Raw genomic sequence first — 15,483 nt, forward strand, 5'->3', positions numbered from 1 at the left:
GCGCCAGGAGGGGGTGCCAGGCAGGAAGGAGCCATCCCACCGCTGACACCAAACAGAGGGGATCCCACCGCTGACACCAAACAGAGGGGATCCCACCGCTGACACCAAACAGAGGGGATCCCACCTCTCACACCAAACAGAGGGGATCCCACCCCTGACACCAAACAGAGGGGATCCCACCGCAGACACCAAACAGAGGGGATCCCACCACTTACACCAAACAGAGGGGATCCCACCCCTGACACCAAACAGAGGGGATCCCACCTCTGACACCAAACAGAGGGGATCCCACCCCTGACACCAAACAGAGGGGATCCCACCGCTGACACCAAACAGAGGGGATCCTACCTCTCACACCAAACAGAGGGGATCCCACCTCTGACACCAAACAGAGGGGATCCCACCTCTCACACCAAGCAACTTCTGATTGCAAAGGAGCTTGGGACCAGAGGGATGGTGACTCCATCTCCCCGCGTAGGGAGCAAAAGGGGACCTGGGGAGTGGGGGGTGGGACTGCAGCCACAGCTGGGTTTCGGGTGGAGGAAATGGGGCCAGGTTTGAGGGTGGCTCTGGGGAGTGGGGCGTGAGGATAGTGAGCGTGTGTGAACAGATGGGGAACTAAAATGGAGTGGGGGCTTCTGGGTTATGGGCTGAGATCTGGGAGGGGAGTAGGGTGGGATTCAGGACTCCTGGGTTCTCTGCCCACCTGTGGGAGGGGAGGGGATGTTTCGTAGGTCGGTGGGGGGGCTGGAATTCAAGACACACAATCTGAAAGCTGGGGATAGAGCCCAGGAGTCCTGGCTCCCAGCCCCCTCCTGCTCTAACCCACCAGCCCCCCATCCCAGAGCCAGGGAGAGAACCCAGGAGTCCCGGCGTCCCTTGGCCATGAGCCGGAGAGACCCCGAATGGGGGCCAAGGGTGAGTCTCAGGGAATCCAGAGCTGTTGAGAATCACAGGACGTGTCAGGCCCGTACCCTGACCCCTCTGCCCCATGGGCAAGGGACCCACGGTGGCTAGGGCAGCTGCTGACGATTCCTACCCCCTGCCCCACCCCCTACTGAGCGACACAGCCCCCCAGAGGCAGCGGCCTCTAGAGCGGACAGGCCCTGTGCCCCATTCCCTGCCCCCCCGAGCCAGCCAGTCCCTGCCCTGGGGCCAGAGGGGAGCCGGTGCCCCCCTGAGCAGACAGGCCCCTGCCCCATCTCCGCCCCCCTGAGCCAGCCAGTCCTCCCCCCACGTGGGTCTTTTTCATTTAAGAGTCAGCAGATTCTGATGTAAAACTTGAGCTGATGATTAACATGAAAGGACCAAATCTCGGGGAAACGTGCGAGGAACGCGGGGGGAGGGGGGCATGGGAGATGATCCCCCCATTTAGGTCTCCCTGCCAGACCCAACTACCTGCCCCTGCTCTAACCACTAGCCCCCACTTCCCTCCCGGAGCTGGAACCCAGGAGTCCTGGCTCCCAGCCCCCTCCTGCTCGAACCCACCAGCCCCCCCTCCCCGAGCCACAGAGAGAACCCAGGAGTCCTGGCTCCCAGCACCCTCCTGCTCGAACCCACCAGCCCCCCCTCCCCGAGCCACAGAGAGAACCCAGGAGTCCTGGCTCCCAGCAGTGTCCCCCGACAACTCTAACCCACTAGACACCGGATTAAATGAAGCCAAAGGATCCGGTTTTACTGTAAACCAAACTGGGATTTATTCAGCCCCAGAAAACAGCCATCAGCACCTCACAGCGCCCTCTGGAGATCACAGGCAGAACTGACGCCATCAATCTCCCCAGGGGCGCAGATCCGGAGTCACTCCCAATCGCGTTCACACGCCCGCTGGCGATCAGCGGAGTGACTCCGGATTCACAGCGGAAGCAGTGGGGCTCACGGGAAGGGGTGCGCGGGGGGCAGGTTGTAGCTGGCGTCGAGGAAGATGGTGAGGGTCCCGACGCTGGTGAAGGTGATGAACGTCCAGAGGAAGAGGCGGTCGACGACCATGGCCACGTACTGCCAGTCCTCCTTGAGCTGGGGGGAGATGGGGGGCAGGGGGAGTGAGGTAGGGGGCTGCTCCTTGCTGCCCCGTCTGCTGAGTAGGTGCGGCTCGTGACCCCTAACCTCGCCCCACTGACCCTCCTTAAACCATCCCACCACCCCCTAAGTCTGTGCCATTGGCTGCCCCCAACCCTGCCCCATTGTGGCCCACAACCCCGCCCCACCAACCCCCATAAACCTCCCCGACCCCCCAAGACTGCCCCACTGGCCCACATAAACCTCCCCACCACCCCCTAAGTCTGTGCCATTGGCTGCCCCCAACCCTGCCCCATTGTGGACCCAACCCTGCCCCACTGGCCCACATAAACCTCCCCACTACTCCCTAAGTCTGCCCCATTGGCTGCCCCCAACCTTGCCCCATTGTGGCCCCCAACCCCACCCCACCAAACCCCATAAACCTCCCTCAACCCCCCAGGACTGCCCCATTGGCCCCCTCTTAACCTGGCCCCATTGTGGCCCCCAACCCTGCCCCACTAACCCCATAAACCTCCCCCGAGCCCCCAAGACTGCCCCATTGGCCCCCCCTTAATCCTGATCCATAGGGGCCCCCAACCCTAGCCTTCAGATCCCCTAAACCTGACCCATTGACCCCCGCAAAACTTGACCCACTGGCCTCTACCCCTGCCCCACCAGTCCCCTAATCCTGCCTCACGACCCCCTCAATTTTACCCTTTGGCCCCTAAACTTGCCCCACAGATCTCCCCACACCTACCCCATTGGCCCAAGCCTGCCCCACTGGACCCCTAACTCTGCCTCACCAACCCCCACAAATCTTCCCCACCACCCCAAGACTGCCCCATTGGCCCCCCCTTAACCCTGACTCATAAGGGCCCCCAACCCTGCCCCACTGATCCCCTAAACCTGCCCCATGGACTCCCTTAAACTTGACTTGCTGGCTGCTAACTCTGCCCCACCAACCCCCAACCCTGCCCCACAAACCCTAAACTTGCCCCACCGACCCTCCCAAACCTGCCCCACTGAGCCCCGCCCCCAAAACCTGCCCCATTGTGCTCCTCATTCCACCCTCCAGGGGTATGAGCAAAACCCCCCACCGCGCTCAGCGCTGGACAGAGAGACAAGCTCCGATCCCGGGGAGTGGGGGGCGTTGGCTGGGGCTGGAGTCAGAGTCCACGGATGATGGGCAGCCGGCCGGCCCCCACTCACCGTGTCGTAGTCCTCCTGGTCCTGCAGCTGCCGGGCGATGTAGGTGACGGCGTCCATGGCGGACTTGAGGTCGGGCGGCAGGACGAGGCATTCGCTCGGCCCATCCATGAACCGCCTCAGGTCCTGCGAGAAGGGGTCCTGGTAGAACCTGAAGGGTTAACCGGAAAGAGCTGGGAAGACCTCCACGGGGGCCCAAGAGATGCGGCCACCTCTGGGGCGGGGCGGCCGGTGACCCGGGGACCCCTCGCCCTGTCCTGAGATGTGCCCACCTCTGGGGCGGGGCGGCTGGTTGTGACCCAGGGACCCCTTGCCCGGCGCCGAGATGCGGCCACCTCTGGGGCAGGGCGGCTGGTTGTGACCCAGGGACCCCTTGCCCGGCGCCGAGATGCGCCCACCTCTGGGGTGGGGTGTAACATAAGCTGCACCCTATGGAGTCGAGCACCTCACTCTGTGCAGAACAGCGCCCCCCGCTGAGCCTCCCCTGCCCCACACCGCCCCCCCCCCCTCTGACCTGCTGGGTTTGGGGAAGAGGAAGTCGCAGTTGGGTTTGCGGATGAAATACTCGTCTGTGCCCCGGTTGCTCTTCACCTCCAGTTCCCGTCGGGGGGCCGGGGGAGGTTTCAGGACGGGCTCTGGTTTCGGCCTCTGCAGCCCCAGGTACCGGGGGAGCCGGTGAATGAAAATCTGCCCGGGAGAGAGAATCCAGAGCCCCCCATGAGCCCCCACCCTGGAGCCGGGTGGGAGCCAGTGCCCCCTAGAGGGGACAGGCCCCTGCCCCATTCCCCGCCCCCCTGAGCCAGCCAGGCCCCGCCCTGGGGCCGGGTGGGAGCCGGCGCCCCCTAGAGGGGACAGGCCCCTGCCCCATTCCCCACCCCCCTGAGCCAGCCAGGCCCCGCCCTGGGGCCGGGTGGGAGCCGGCGCCCCCTAGAGGGGACAGGCCCCTGCCCCATTCCCCGCCCCCCTGAGCCAGCCAGGCCCCGCCCTGGGGCCGGAGGGGAGCCGGGGGCGAGGAGGGGAAGGGGGTGCAGGGGGAGTGTTACCTGCTTGACCCAGAAGGGCATGTCGTGGGTGTTGGGCGACCGGTGGTGCAGGTTGAGGACCACCACGCTGAGGATGACGGAGAAGGTCACCAGGATCATGGTGAACATGAGGTACTTGACGATGATGGGCACGGCCAGCGAGGTCTCCGGCACCTTGTCCGCCAGCAGCAGCAGGAAGACGGTGAGGGTGAGCAGGGCGAAGATGGACAGGGTGATCTTTTCCCCTGGGTAGAGACCGCGGAGGGAGCATCAGCCAGGCCCGGGGAGGACTGGGAGACCTGTGCCCATCTAGCCTGGCCTCTGGGCTCTCCCCAGTGACAGAGGGCCCATCTCACATGGCCTCTGGTCTCTCTCGTGGCACAGGGGATTCCGGTGCTCATCTGACGTGGCCTCTGGTCTCTCCCCAGCAACAGGGGGTTGTGGGGCCCATCTAGCATGGCCTCTGGTCTCTCCCCACTGACAGGTGGTTGCGGGGCCCATCTAACATGTTGTCTGGGCTCTCCCCAGTGACAGGGGATTCTGGTGCCCATCTAACATGGCCTCTGGTCTCTCCCCAGTGACAGGGGATTGTGAGGCCCATCTAGCATGGCCTCTGGTCTCTCTCCTGGCACAGGAGATTCTGGTACCCATCTAACATGGCCACTGGTCTCTCCCCAATGACAGGGGATTGTGGGGCCCATCTAGCATGGCCTCTGGTCTCTCTCCTGGCACAGGAGATTCTGGTGCGCATCTAACATGGCCACTGGTCTCTCCCCAGTGACAGGGGATTGTGGGGCCCATCTAGCATGGCCTCTGGTCTCTCTCCTGGCACAGGAGATTCTGGTGCGCATCTAACATGGCCACTGGTCTCTCCCCAGTGACAGGGGATTGTGGGGCCCATCTAGCATGGCCTCTGGTCTCTCTCCTGGCACAGGAGATTCTGGTGTGCATCTAACATGGCCACTGGTCTCTCCCCAGTGACAGGGGATTGTGGGGCCCATCTAGCATGGCCTCTGGTCTCTCTCCTGGCACAGGAGATTCTGGTGTGCATCTAACATGGCCACTGGTCTCTCCCCAGTAACAGGGGATTCTGGTGCCCATCTAACATGGTCTCTGGTCTCTCCCCAGCAACAGGGGGTTGTGGGGCCCATCTAGCATGGCCTCTGGTCTCTCCCCACTGACAGGTGGTTGCAGGGCCCATCTATCATGTTGTCTGGGCTCTCCCCAGTGACAGGGGATTCTGGTGCCCATCTAACATGGCCTCTGGTCTCTCCCCAGTGACAGGGGATTGTGAGGCCCATCTAGCATGGCCTCTGGTCTCTCTCCTGGCACAGGAGATTCTGGTGCCCATCTAACATGGCCACTGGTCTCTCCCCAGTAACAGGGGATTCTGGTGCCCATCTAACATGGTCTCTGGTCTCTCCCCAGCAACAGGGGGTTGTGGGACTCATCTAACCTGGCCTCTGGTCTCACCCAGGGACAGGGAATCCAGTGCCCATCTTGCATGGCCTCTGGTCTCTCCCCAGGCACAGGGGATTCTGGTGCCCATCTGACATGGCCTCTGGTCTCTCCCCACTGACAGGTGGTTGCGGGGCCCATCTAGCATGGTCTCTGGCATCTCCCCAGCAACAGGGGGTTGTGGGGCCCATCTAACCTGGCCTCTGGTCTCACCCAGGGACAGGGAATCCAGTGCCCATCTTGCATGGCCTCTGGTCTGCCAAGGCGCCCATCTAGGATGGACTCAGGCCTGCTGAGGGAGACCGGAGTCCCGGCACCAGATTCCTCAGCCCCCCGGAAAGGGGGCGGTTCCTGGGAGGAGAGGGAAAGCTGGCACCGGATTCCTGCCCCCCCCCCGCCCGCCATTGCACCAGGGGCAGCCCGTGCCCGTCTGCCCGGCACCCACCGGCGTCGGGGGGCAGGTAGAAGACGAAGATGGCCAGGATGGTGATGAGGATGCAGGGGATGATGACGTTGATGATGTAGAAAAGCGGCTTGCGGCGGATGATGAGGTAGAAGGTCAGGTCCTCGTGTTGTGGATCCCCGGGCAGTGTGTTGTGCCGTGCTGGCTTGTGCCGGATCTCCCACTGCCCGTTGTCTGGAGGGCAGAGAGGCGGGTTAGGGGCCAAGGGGTGCCAATCTGGAGTCACCCCACTAGGAGTTGCAGGGGAGTGGGGCTCAAAGACCATTGGTGGGAGCGGTGGGATCGCTACCCAGACGATGCAGGGATTGGCTGCGCGGGTTGTGTCTGTGCGTCAAGTAACTCGGTGTGCGGCCGCGGATGTGTGCGTGTGTGGGCTGTGTGAGTGTCACATTGTGCGTGTGTTGCGGCTTTGCGGGTCGCTGTGTTTGTGGTGTGGCTGTGTGGCCTTCTGCCTGTGTGTGTTGTGGCTCTGGGGGTGTTTTGCTGGGTGCATCAGGGCTGTGTGTGTGTGACACTCTGCATGTGTGTGTGACAGAGGGAGAGGGCTGTGCGTGGGTGTGGGGGGGTTGTGTGTGGGGGGCTTTGTGGGTAGGTGTGTGTGCTTTGATTGTGCATTTGGGACTGTGTGGGTCTGTAGCTCTGTGGGTGTTGTGATTGTCCACGTTTTGGCTCTGTGCTGTGTGAGGCTGTGTGTGTCTCTCTCTGTGTAGCTGTGTGTGGGTGGGTTGTGATTTTGCATGCGTGGCTCTGTGTTTTGTGTGTGTTTAGCGCTCTCTGTGCGTGTGGCTCTGTGCGTAGCTGTGTGTGTGTCATTGTGGGTGTCTCTGTGGGTGTCGCTGTGGGTTTTTGTGTCTCTGTGTGTGACTCCCTGTGTGTGTGTCGCTGTGGGTGTGGCTCTGTGCGTAGCTGTGTGTGTGTGTCTCTGTGGGTGTTTGTGTCTCTGTGTGTGTTGCTGTGGGTGTCTCCCTGTGTCACTGTGGGGGTGTGTGTCTCTGTGTGTCTCCCTGTGTGTCTCTGTGTGTGTCTCCCTGTGGGTGTCTCTGCGGGTGTCTCCCCGGGGGGGTGTCTCTGTGTGTCTCTGGGGGTGTCTCCCCGGGGGGGGGCTGCGGGGGGGCGGCGCCCGGCTCACCCACGAAGGCGTTCTGGGAGATGACGACCTCCCGCACCTCGCGCCCCTCCTCGTCCAGGGGGTGCAGCAGGCCCAGCTCGGCCGCCCCGTAGGCGTAGGACTGGAACACCATGGAGCAGTTCTGCCAGTCGAAGGGGAAGTAGGTCACCTGGGGAGGGGGGAGAGAGCGTGGACACAGCGCCCCCTGCTGGCCCCCTCAGCCAGCGCCCCCTGCTGCCCCCCTCTGTACAGCGCCCCCTGCTGGGCCCCCTGTGCTGCACAGCGCCCCCTGCTGGCCCCCTCAGCCAGCGCCCCCTGCTGACCCCCTTCTGTACAGCGCCCCCTGCTGGCCCCCCTCAGCACAGCGCCCCCTGCTGGCCCCCCTCAGCACAGTACCCCCTGCTGGCCCCCCTCTGTACAGCGCCCCCTGCTGGCCCCCTCAGCCAGTGCCCCCTGCTGGCCCCCCTCTGTACAGCACCCCCTGCTGGGGCCCCCTCTGCGGCACAGTGCCCCCAGCTGGCCCCCTCAGCACAGCGCCCCCTGCTGGGGCCCCTCAGCCAGCGCCCCCTGCTGGCCCCCCTCTGTACAGCACCCCCTGCTGACCCCCCTGTGCTGCACAGCGCCCCCTGCTGGCCCCCTCAGCCAGCGCTCCCTGCTGGGCCCCCTCTGTACAGCGCCCCCCTCTGCGGCACAGCACCCCCTGCTGGCCCCCCTCTGTACAGCGCCCCCTGCTGGGGCCCCTCAGCCAGCGCCCCCTGCTGGCCCCCCTCTGCGGCACATCGCCCCCTGCTGGCCCCCCTCTGTACAGCGCCCCCTGCTGGGGCCCCTCAGCCAGCGCCCCCTGCTGGCCCCCCTCTGTACAGCGCCCCCTGCTGGGGCCCCTCAGCCAGCACCCCCTGCTGGCCCCCCTCTGTACAGCGCCCCCTGCTGACCCCCCTCTGTACAGCGCCCCCTGCTGGCCCCCTCTGCGGCACAGCGCCCCCTGCTGGCCCCCCTCTGTACAGCGCCCCCTGCTGGCCCCTTCAGCAGAATACCCCCTGCTGGCCCCCCTCAGCCAGCGCCCTCTGCTGGCCCCCCTCTGTACAGCGCCCCCTGCTGGCCCCTTCAGCACAATACCCCCTGCTGGCCCCCTCAGCCAGCGCCCCCTGCTGGCCCCCCTCTGTACAGCGCCCCCTACTGGCCCCCCTCAGCACAGCGCCCCCTGATGGACCCCCTCTGCGGCACAGCGCCCCCTGCTGGCCCCTTCAGCCAGCGCCCCCTGCTGGCCCCCTCTGCGGCACAGCGCCCCCTGCTGGCTCCCCTCTGTACAGCGCCCCCTGCTGGCCCCTTCAGCACAATACCCCCTGCTGGCCCCCCTCAGCCAGCGCCCTCTGCTGGCCCCCCTCTGTACAGCGCCCCCTGCTGGCCCCTTCAGCACAATACCCCCTGCTGGCCCCCTCAGCCAGCGCCCCCTGCTGGCCCCCCTCTGTACAGCGCCCCCTACTGGCCCCCCTCAGCACAGCGCCCCCTGATGGGCCCCCCTCTGCGGCACAGCGCCCCCTGCTGGCCCCTTCAGCCAGCGCCCCCTGCTGGCCCCCTCTGCGGCACAGCGCCCCCTGCTGGCCCCCCTCTGTACAGCGCCCCCTGCTGGCCCCCTCAGAACAATACCCCCTGCTGGCCCCCCTCAGCCAGCGCCCCCTGCTGGCCCCCTCTGTACAGCGCCCCCTGCTGACCCCCCTCAGCCAGCGCCCCCTGCTGGGCCCCCTCTGTACAGCGCCGCCTGCTGGGGCCCCTCAGCCAGCGCCCCCTGCTGGCCCCCCTCTGTACAGCGCCCCCTACTGGCCCCCCTCTGCACAGCGCCCCCTGCTGGCCCCCTCTGCGGCACAGCGCCCCCTGATGGCCCCCCTCTGTACAGCGCCCCCTACTGGCCCCCCTCAGCACAGCGCCCCCTGCTGGCCCCTTCAGCCAGCGCCCCCTGCTGGCCCCCTCTGCGGCACAGCGCCCCCTGCTGGGCCCCCCTCTGTACAGCGCCCCCTGCTGGCCCCCTCAGCACAATACCCCCTGCTGGCCCCCCTCAGCCAGTGCCCTCTGCTGGGCCCCCTCTGTACAGCGCCCCCTGCTGGCCCCCTCAGCCAGCGCCCCCTGCTGGCCCCCCTCTGTACAGCGCCCCCTGCTGACCCCCCTCAGCCAGCGCCCCCTGCTGACCCCCCTCTGTACAGCGCCCCCTGCTGGGGCCCCTCAGCCAGCGCCCCCTGCTGGCCCCCTCAGCACAGTACCCCCTGCTGGCCCCCCTCTGTACAGCGCCCCCTGCTGGCCCCCTCAGCCAGTGCCCCCTGCTGGCCCCCCTCTGTACAGCACCCCCTGCTGGGGCCCCCTCTGCGGCACAGTGCCCCCAGCTGGCCCCCTCAGCACAGCGCCCCCTGCTGGGGCCCCTCAGCCAGCGCCCCCTGCTGGCCCCCCTCTGTACAGCACCCCCTGCTGACCCCCCTGTGCTGCACAGCGCCCCCTGCTGGCCCCCTCAGCCAGCGCTCCCTGCTGGGCCCCCTCTGTACAGCGCCCCCCTCTGCGGCACAGCACCCCCTGCTGGCCCCCCTCTGTACAGCGCCCCCTGCTGGGGCCCCTCAGCCAGCGCCCCCTGCTGGCCCCCCTCTGTACAGCACCCCCTGCTGGCCCCCCTCTGTACAGCGCCCCCTGCTGGCCCCCCTCTGTACAGCGCCCCCTGCTGGGGCCCCTCAGCCAGTGCCCCCTGCTGGCCCCCCTCTGCGGCACATCGCCCCCTGCTGGCCCCCCTCTGTACAGCGCCCCCTGCTGGCCCCCCTCTGTACAGCGCCCCCTGCTGGGGCCCCTCTGTACAGCGCCCCCTGCTGGCCCCCCTCTGTACAGCACCCCCTGCTGACCCCCCTGTGCTGCACAGCGCCCCCTGCTGGCCCCCTCAGCCAGCGCTCCCTGCTGGGCCCCCTCTGTACAGCGCCCCCCTCTGCGGCACAGCACCCCCTGCTGGCCCCCCTCTGTACAGCGCCCCCTGCTGGGGCCCCTCAGCCAGCGCCCCCTGCTGGCCCCCCTCTGTACAGCACCCCCTGCTGGCCCCCTCAGCCAGCGCCCCCTGCTGGGCCCTCTCAGCCACCACCCCCTGCTGGGCCCCTCAGCCACCACCCCCTGCTGGCCCCCCTCTGTACAGCGCCCCCTGCAGGGGCCCCCTCTGCGGCACAGCACCCCCTGCTGGCCCCCTCAGCACAGCACCCCCTGCTGGCCCCCCTGTGCTGCACAGCACCCCCTGCTGGGCCCCCTCTGCGGCACAGCGCCCCCTGCTGGGCTCCCCTCAGCACAGCACCCCCTGGTGGGCCCCCCTTGCTGCACAGCGCCCCCTGCTGGGCCCCCCTCTGTCCCCTGCAGCACGGCGCCCCCCTCACCTGGATACTGCAGCTGCTGCGGTAGAGGGCTGGGGGAAGCCAGCGAACGGTCCCAACGTGAGAGACCAAAACGTTCACAGGCAAGGCGATGTCGAAATTCCCATCGTTACTGAAAGAAAGAAAGAAAGAAAGAAAGAAAGAAAGAAAGAAAGAAAGAAAAGGAAAAGAGTGTGAAAGAGAGAATGGATGAGTGTGAAAGAAAAAAGAAAGAAAGAACGAAAGAACGAAAGAAAGGATGAGTATGAAAGAAAGAAAAAAAGGATGAGTATGAAAGTGAGTGTGAAAGAAAGAAAGAAAGAAAGAAAGAAAGAAAGAAAGAAAGAAAGAAAGAAAGAAAGAAAGAAAGGAGGGGCGTCACATGGGCGAAGGACGCCAGCTTGTACTATTCACACTCCCTGGCCACCTTGTCCTAGGGCCTCTGTCTGCTCCCTCCTTGGGGCCCCCCACAGCCCCCGGCCCCCCGCAGCCCCCCGGCCCCCCACTCACTTGTTCATGAGGGAGATGTCCGGGAGCCAGACTTTGTCGGAGGACGTCCGGATGGTCGTGATGTCGTCGAAGTCGGACAGGTTCCAGCTCAGGCGATAGTCGGTCCACTCCTGGGGACGGCCGAGAGAGAGGGATGGACGGAGAGGGGAAAGAGACGGGGGTGAGTGGGAAAGAAGGAAAGAAAAAGGGAATAGTGTGAAGAAAAAGAAAGAAAGAAAGAAAGAAAGAAAGAAAGAAAGAAAAGGAAAAGAGTGTGAAAGGAAAGAAAGAAAGAGCATGAAACAAAGAATGGATGAGTGTGAAAGAAAGAAAGAAAGAAAGAAAGAAAGAAAGAAAGAAAGAAAGAAAGAAAGGATGAGAGTGAAAGAAAGAAAGAAAGAAAGAAAGAAAGAAAGAATGGATGAGTGTGAAAGAAAAAAGAAAAGAAAGAAAGCAAAGGAAAAGAGTGTGAAAGGAAAGAAAAGAAAGAAAGAAAGAGCATGAAACAAAGAATGGATGAGTGTGAAAGAAAAAGAAAGAAAGAAAGAAAGAAAGAAAGGATGAGAGTGAAAGAAAGAAAGAAAGAAAGAATGGATGAGTGTGAAAGAAAAAAGAAAAGAAAGAAAGCAAAGGAAAAGAGTGTGAAAGGAAAGAAAAGAAAGAAAGAAAGAGCATGAAACAAAGAATGGATGAGTGTGAAAGAAAGAAAAGAAAGAAAGAAAGGATGAGTGTGAAAGAAAGAGAGAATGGATGAGTGTGAAAGAAAAAAGAAAAGAAAGAAAGAAAGAAAGAAAAGGAAAAGAGTGTGAAAGAAAGAGAGAATGGATGAGTGTGAAAGAAAAAAGAAAGAAAGGATGAGAGTGAAAGAAAGAAAGAAAGAATAGGAAAAGATGAGTGCGAAAGAAACAAAGAAAGAAAGGATGAGTGTGAATGAAAGAAAAAAGAAAGAATGTGAAAGAAAAAAGCATGAAACAAAAAAAATATGAGTGTGAAAGAAAAGAAAAGAAAAGAAAAGAAAAGAAAGAGAGAATGGATGAGTGGTGAAAGAAAAAAGAAAAGAAAGAAAGAAAGAAAGAAAGAAAGGATGAGTGTGAAAGAAAGAAAGAGCCCCTCCCCCTGTGTTTCTCCGTCCAGCCCCACCCCACCCTGTGAGGCTGGGCAGGGCTGTTTGCCGGATGGCACACATGGGGAAACTGAGGCATGCCATGACCTGCCCGCCGTCTGTGGCTGAGCTGGGAATGGACCAGCCCCCACCGGCTCCTGTTATAAATCAGGAAGCAGAGCTGGGGCACATTTCCCCATTGGGCCCCCCCCTTTTACAACCCTCCCAACTCCCCCCTCCCCCGCAAAGCAGACATCTTCCCCCTGCTCTTTCTCCCAGCAGCCATCAGGTGGCGCCAGCTACCTGCCCAGGTGTGAAGAGGTAGCTGGGGGAATGCAGACCCCAGGTGGGGGATGGGCAGTAGGCATGGAAATGTTTTGGGGTGGGGGGGGGATGGCACCCACCAGGTCCATATACACCTTCGTGGTCAGCTCCTCATCCTTTTCGTTCTGGGGGGGGGGAGAAAGGGTTAAAAAGTCACTCGGGGGATACCCCCTCACCTCCAGAATCCTGCCCCCCCGCAGGATCGGGGCCTCCCCGCCGTGTAACCCCCTTGAGAAGGCCCCTCCCGGTGGGGGGGATCTTGGGAGGGATAGATGGGACGGGGGGGTGGGTTTATGGGGGGGGGTAGATGGGGCTGAGATGGACTCCCACCTGGGGTGCCAACCCCATGCACATAGCCAGCTGCCCCTCCCCCCCAGCCCCATTTCCGCCCCCCCTTCCCTGTCCGCTGCTATTTATAACCCGCCCGGGATGGGCCTCCGGGACAGCTGCTGTCTCTGTCCGCGGGCCAAGGGGGGTGGAGGAGGACGGGGCCTTAACCCTCTCCCTGCCAGGGCCGGGGGTCCTGCTCCCCTCCCGCCCCCCCCCCCGCCTGACGAAAGAAATCTAGAACGAGAGGCCCAGGGGTCACAGGCGAGGCCAGCGGGTTCTAGGCCGCTCTAGCGTGGCTGCGGCCCCTGGCCCGGGAAGCTAGCCTAGAACACCGTCCCCGCAGCCCGGGGGGCCGGGGCGAGCGAGGCCGCTCTAGAACGTCACCGGGGAGAACATCCCGGGCCCGGCGCCCTGCTCTGGGCTGCTCTAGAGCACGGTATAGACGGGCCCGGGGGGTGATTGGGTCTAGGCTGCCGCCAGGGCGGTACTCTAGATCGCAGCCCCCTCAAGGACCAGGAGCCACGGGCATGGGACCAGGGTCTAGACCAGGGTCTAGACCAGCCGGCGCCTCCGTCCCACGCCGGCGCCGCTCTAGAACGTGCCCCCCGTTTTGGCCAGCCGAAGACCGGGGGCGCTGGCCCAGGAGGCCGACCTAGAACCTGGTCTAGACCAGAGCGGGGGCGGAGCCCGGCCGCTCTAGAACCCAGGTTCCTCACCAGGCTGATGAGCTGGGACAGCGACATGCCCACCCGGACGAAGACCTTGTCGGTGAGGGTGCGGGCGGGGCGCACGTTGGGGTTATAGGTCTCAAAGAGCTTCTCCAGGAGCCGCTCCTCCGCCTCCAGGCCGCCCGCGGCTGCCGGGGGAGAGAACGGGTCCGTCCGTCTGTCTGTGTGTGGGGCGGGGGGTCAGGGTCCCCATCGCGCCCCCCCGCAGCCTGGTGCTGCCCCGTGGGACTGAGCTAACTACTGAGCCGGCTCTCCATCCCTCCCTCCCCTTCCATCCACGCACCCCCACACCTCTCTATCCATCCATCCACCCCTCCCTCCATCCCCACGCCCCTCTATCTATCCATTCACCCACCCCACACCTCCCTCCACCCATCCCCGCACCCCTCTATCCACCCATCCCCACACCCCTCTATCCACCCATCCCCACACCCCTCTATCCATCCATCCACCCCTCCCTCCATCCCCACACCCCTCTATCCATCCATCCACCCCTCCCTCCATCCCCACGCCCCTCTATCTATCCATTCACCCACCCCACACCTCCCTCCACCCATCCCCGCACCCCTCTATCCATCCATCCACCCCTCCCTCCATCCCCACGCCCCTCTATCTATCCATTCACCCACCCCACACCTCCCTCCACCCATCCCCACACCCCTCTATCCATCCATCCACCCACCCCTCTATCCATCCATCCACCCCTCCCTCCATCCCCACGCCTCTCTATCTATCCATTCACCCACCCCACACCTCCCTCCACCCATCCCCGCACCCCTCTATCCACCCATCCCCACACCCCTCTATCCACCCATCCCCACACCCCTCTATCCACCCATCCACCCCTCCCTCCATCCCCACGCCCCTCTATCCATCCATCCACCCACCCCTCTATCCATCCATCCACCCCTCCCTCCATCCCCACGCCCCTCTATCCATCCATCCACCCACCCCTCTATCCATCCATCCACCCCTCCCTCCATCCCCACGCCCCTCTATCTATCCATTCACCCACCCCACACCTCCCTCCACCCATCCCCGCACCCCTCTATCCACCCATCCCCACACCCCTCTATCCACCCATCCCCACACCCCTCTATCCATCCATCCACCCCTCCCTCCATCCCCACACCCCTCTATCCATCCATCCACCCACCCCTCTATCCATCCATCCACCCCTCCCTCCATCCCCACGCCCCTCTATCTATCCATTCACCCACCCCACACCTCCCTCCACCCATCCCCACACCCCTCTATCCATCCATCCACCCACCCCTCTATCCATCCATCCACCCCTCCCTCCATCCCCACGCCCCTCTATCTATCCATTCACCCACCCCACACCTCCCTCCACCCATCCCCGCACCCCTCTATCCATCCATCCACCCCTCCCTCCATCCCCACGCCTCTCTATCTATCCATTCACCCACCCCACACCTCCCTCCACCCATCCCCGCACCCCTCTATCCACCCATCCCCACACCCCTCTATCCACCCATCCCCACACCCCTCTATCCATCCATCCACCCCTCCCTCCATCCCCACACCCCTCTATCCATCCATCCACCCACCCCTCTATCCATCCATCCACCCCTCCATCCATCCCCACACTCCTCTATCCATCCATCCCCCCACACCCCCATCTATCCCTCCACCGCCCCACATCTACACCCAATCTCTGTCCCCACATCGTACCCCAGTGCCCATGGCTCTATCCACTCGACCTGCCCCCTCTGGCCCCCCACCCTGTTCTCTAGCTGGGGCCTGGCTTGGGGTGGGGGTGGGGGTCTGAGCTTACCCACTGCCGGGAGAAGCCAGAGGGTCACCAGCAATGGGGCCGCCCGCGCCATGGCTGCGTCCGTCTCTCTCCTTGAGGCCCGGCTGCCACCCAGG

General features: G+C 63.7%; 1 protein-coding gene across 2 annotated transcripts; it reads right to left on the minus strand.

Moving 5' to 3' along the window:
* Positions 1 to 1,672: 1,672 nt before the first annotated feature.
* On the minus strand, positions 1,673 to 15,483 carry CHRNB1 (cholinergic receptor nicotinic beta 1 subunit). 2 transcript variants are annotated; one of them, XM_084616655.1, is made up of 11 exons: positions 15,389 to 15,483; positions 13,579 to 13,718; positions 12,613 to 12,657; positions 11,128 to 11,237; positions 10,642 to 10,750; positions 7,274 to 7,394; positions 6,127 to 6,318; positions 4,245 to 4,468; positions 3,716 to 3,888; positions 3,205 to 3,352; positions 1,673 to 2,013 (listed from the first exon to the last, which is right to left on the minus strand). In XM_084616655.1, the coding sequence occupies exons 1-11, from the start codon at positions 15,438 to 15,440 to the stop codon at positions 1,873 to 1,875; spliced, it is 1,455 nt and encodes a 484-aa protein (XP_084472781.1). In that variant the 5' UTR covers positions 15,441 to 15,483; the 3' UTR covers positions 1,673 to 1,872. The 2 variants fall into 2 exon arrangements, with proteins under 2 accessions (XP_084472781.1, XP_084472780.1); XM_084616654.1 differs by having other exon boundaries at positions 7,274 to 7,421.

Source organism: Lepidochelys olivacea (genome assembly GCF_965140295.1).
Source record: "Lepidochelys olivacea isolate rLepOli2 genome assembly, chromosome: 28".
NCBI classification, from domain to species: domain Eukaryota; kingdom Metazoa; phylum Chordata; order Testudines; family Cheloniidae; genus Lepidochelys; species Lepidochelys olivacea.

What these genes read in the sequence shown, in the direction of transcription:
- CHRNB1 (XM_084616654.1), bottom strand. Translation starts at nt 15,440, where the DNA reads ATGGCGCGGGCGGCCCCATTGCTGGTGACCCTCTGGCTTCTCCCGGCA. An exon ending in CTACCTGCCCCCCGACGCCG is followed by an intron (nt 4,469 to 6,126) that starts GTGGGTGCCGGG and finishes GTCTCTACCCAG; the next exon opens with GGGAAAAGATCACCCTGTCC. An exon ending in TGCCCTTCTGGGTCAAGCAG is followed by an intron (nt 3,889 to 4,244) that starts GTAACACTCCCC and finishes TCTCCCGGGCAG; the next exon opens with ATTTTCATTCACCGGCTCCC.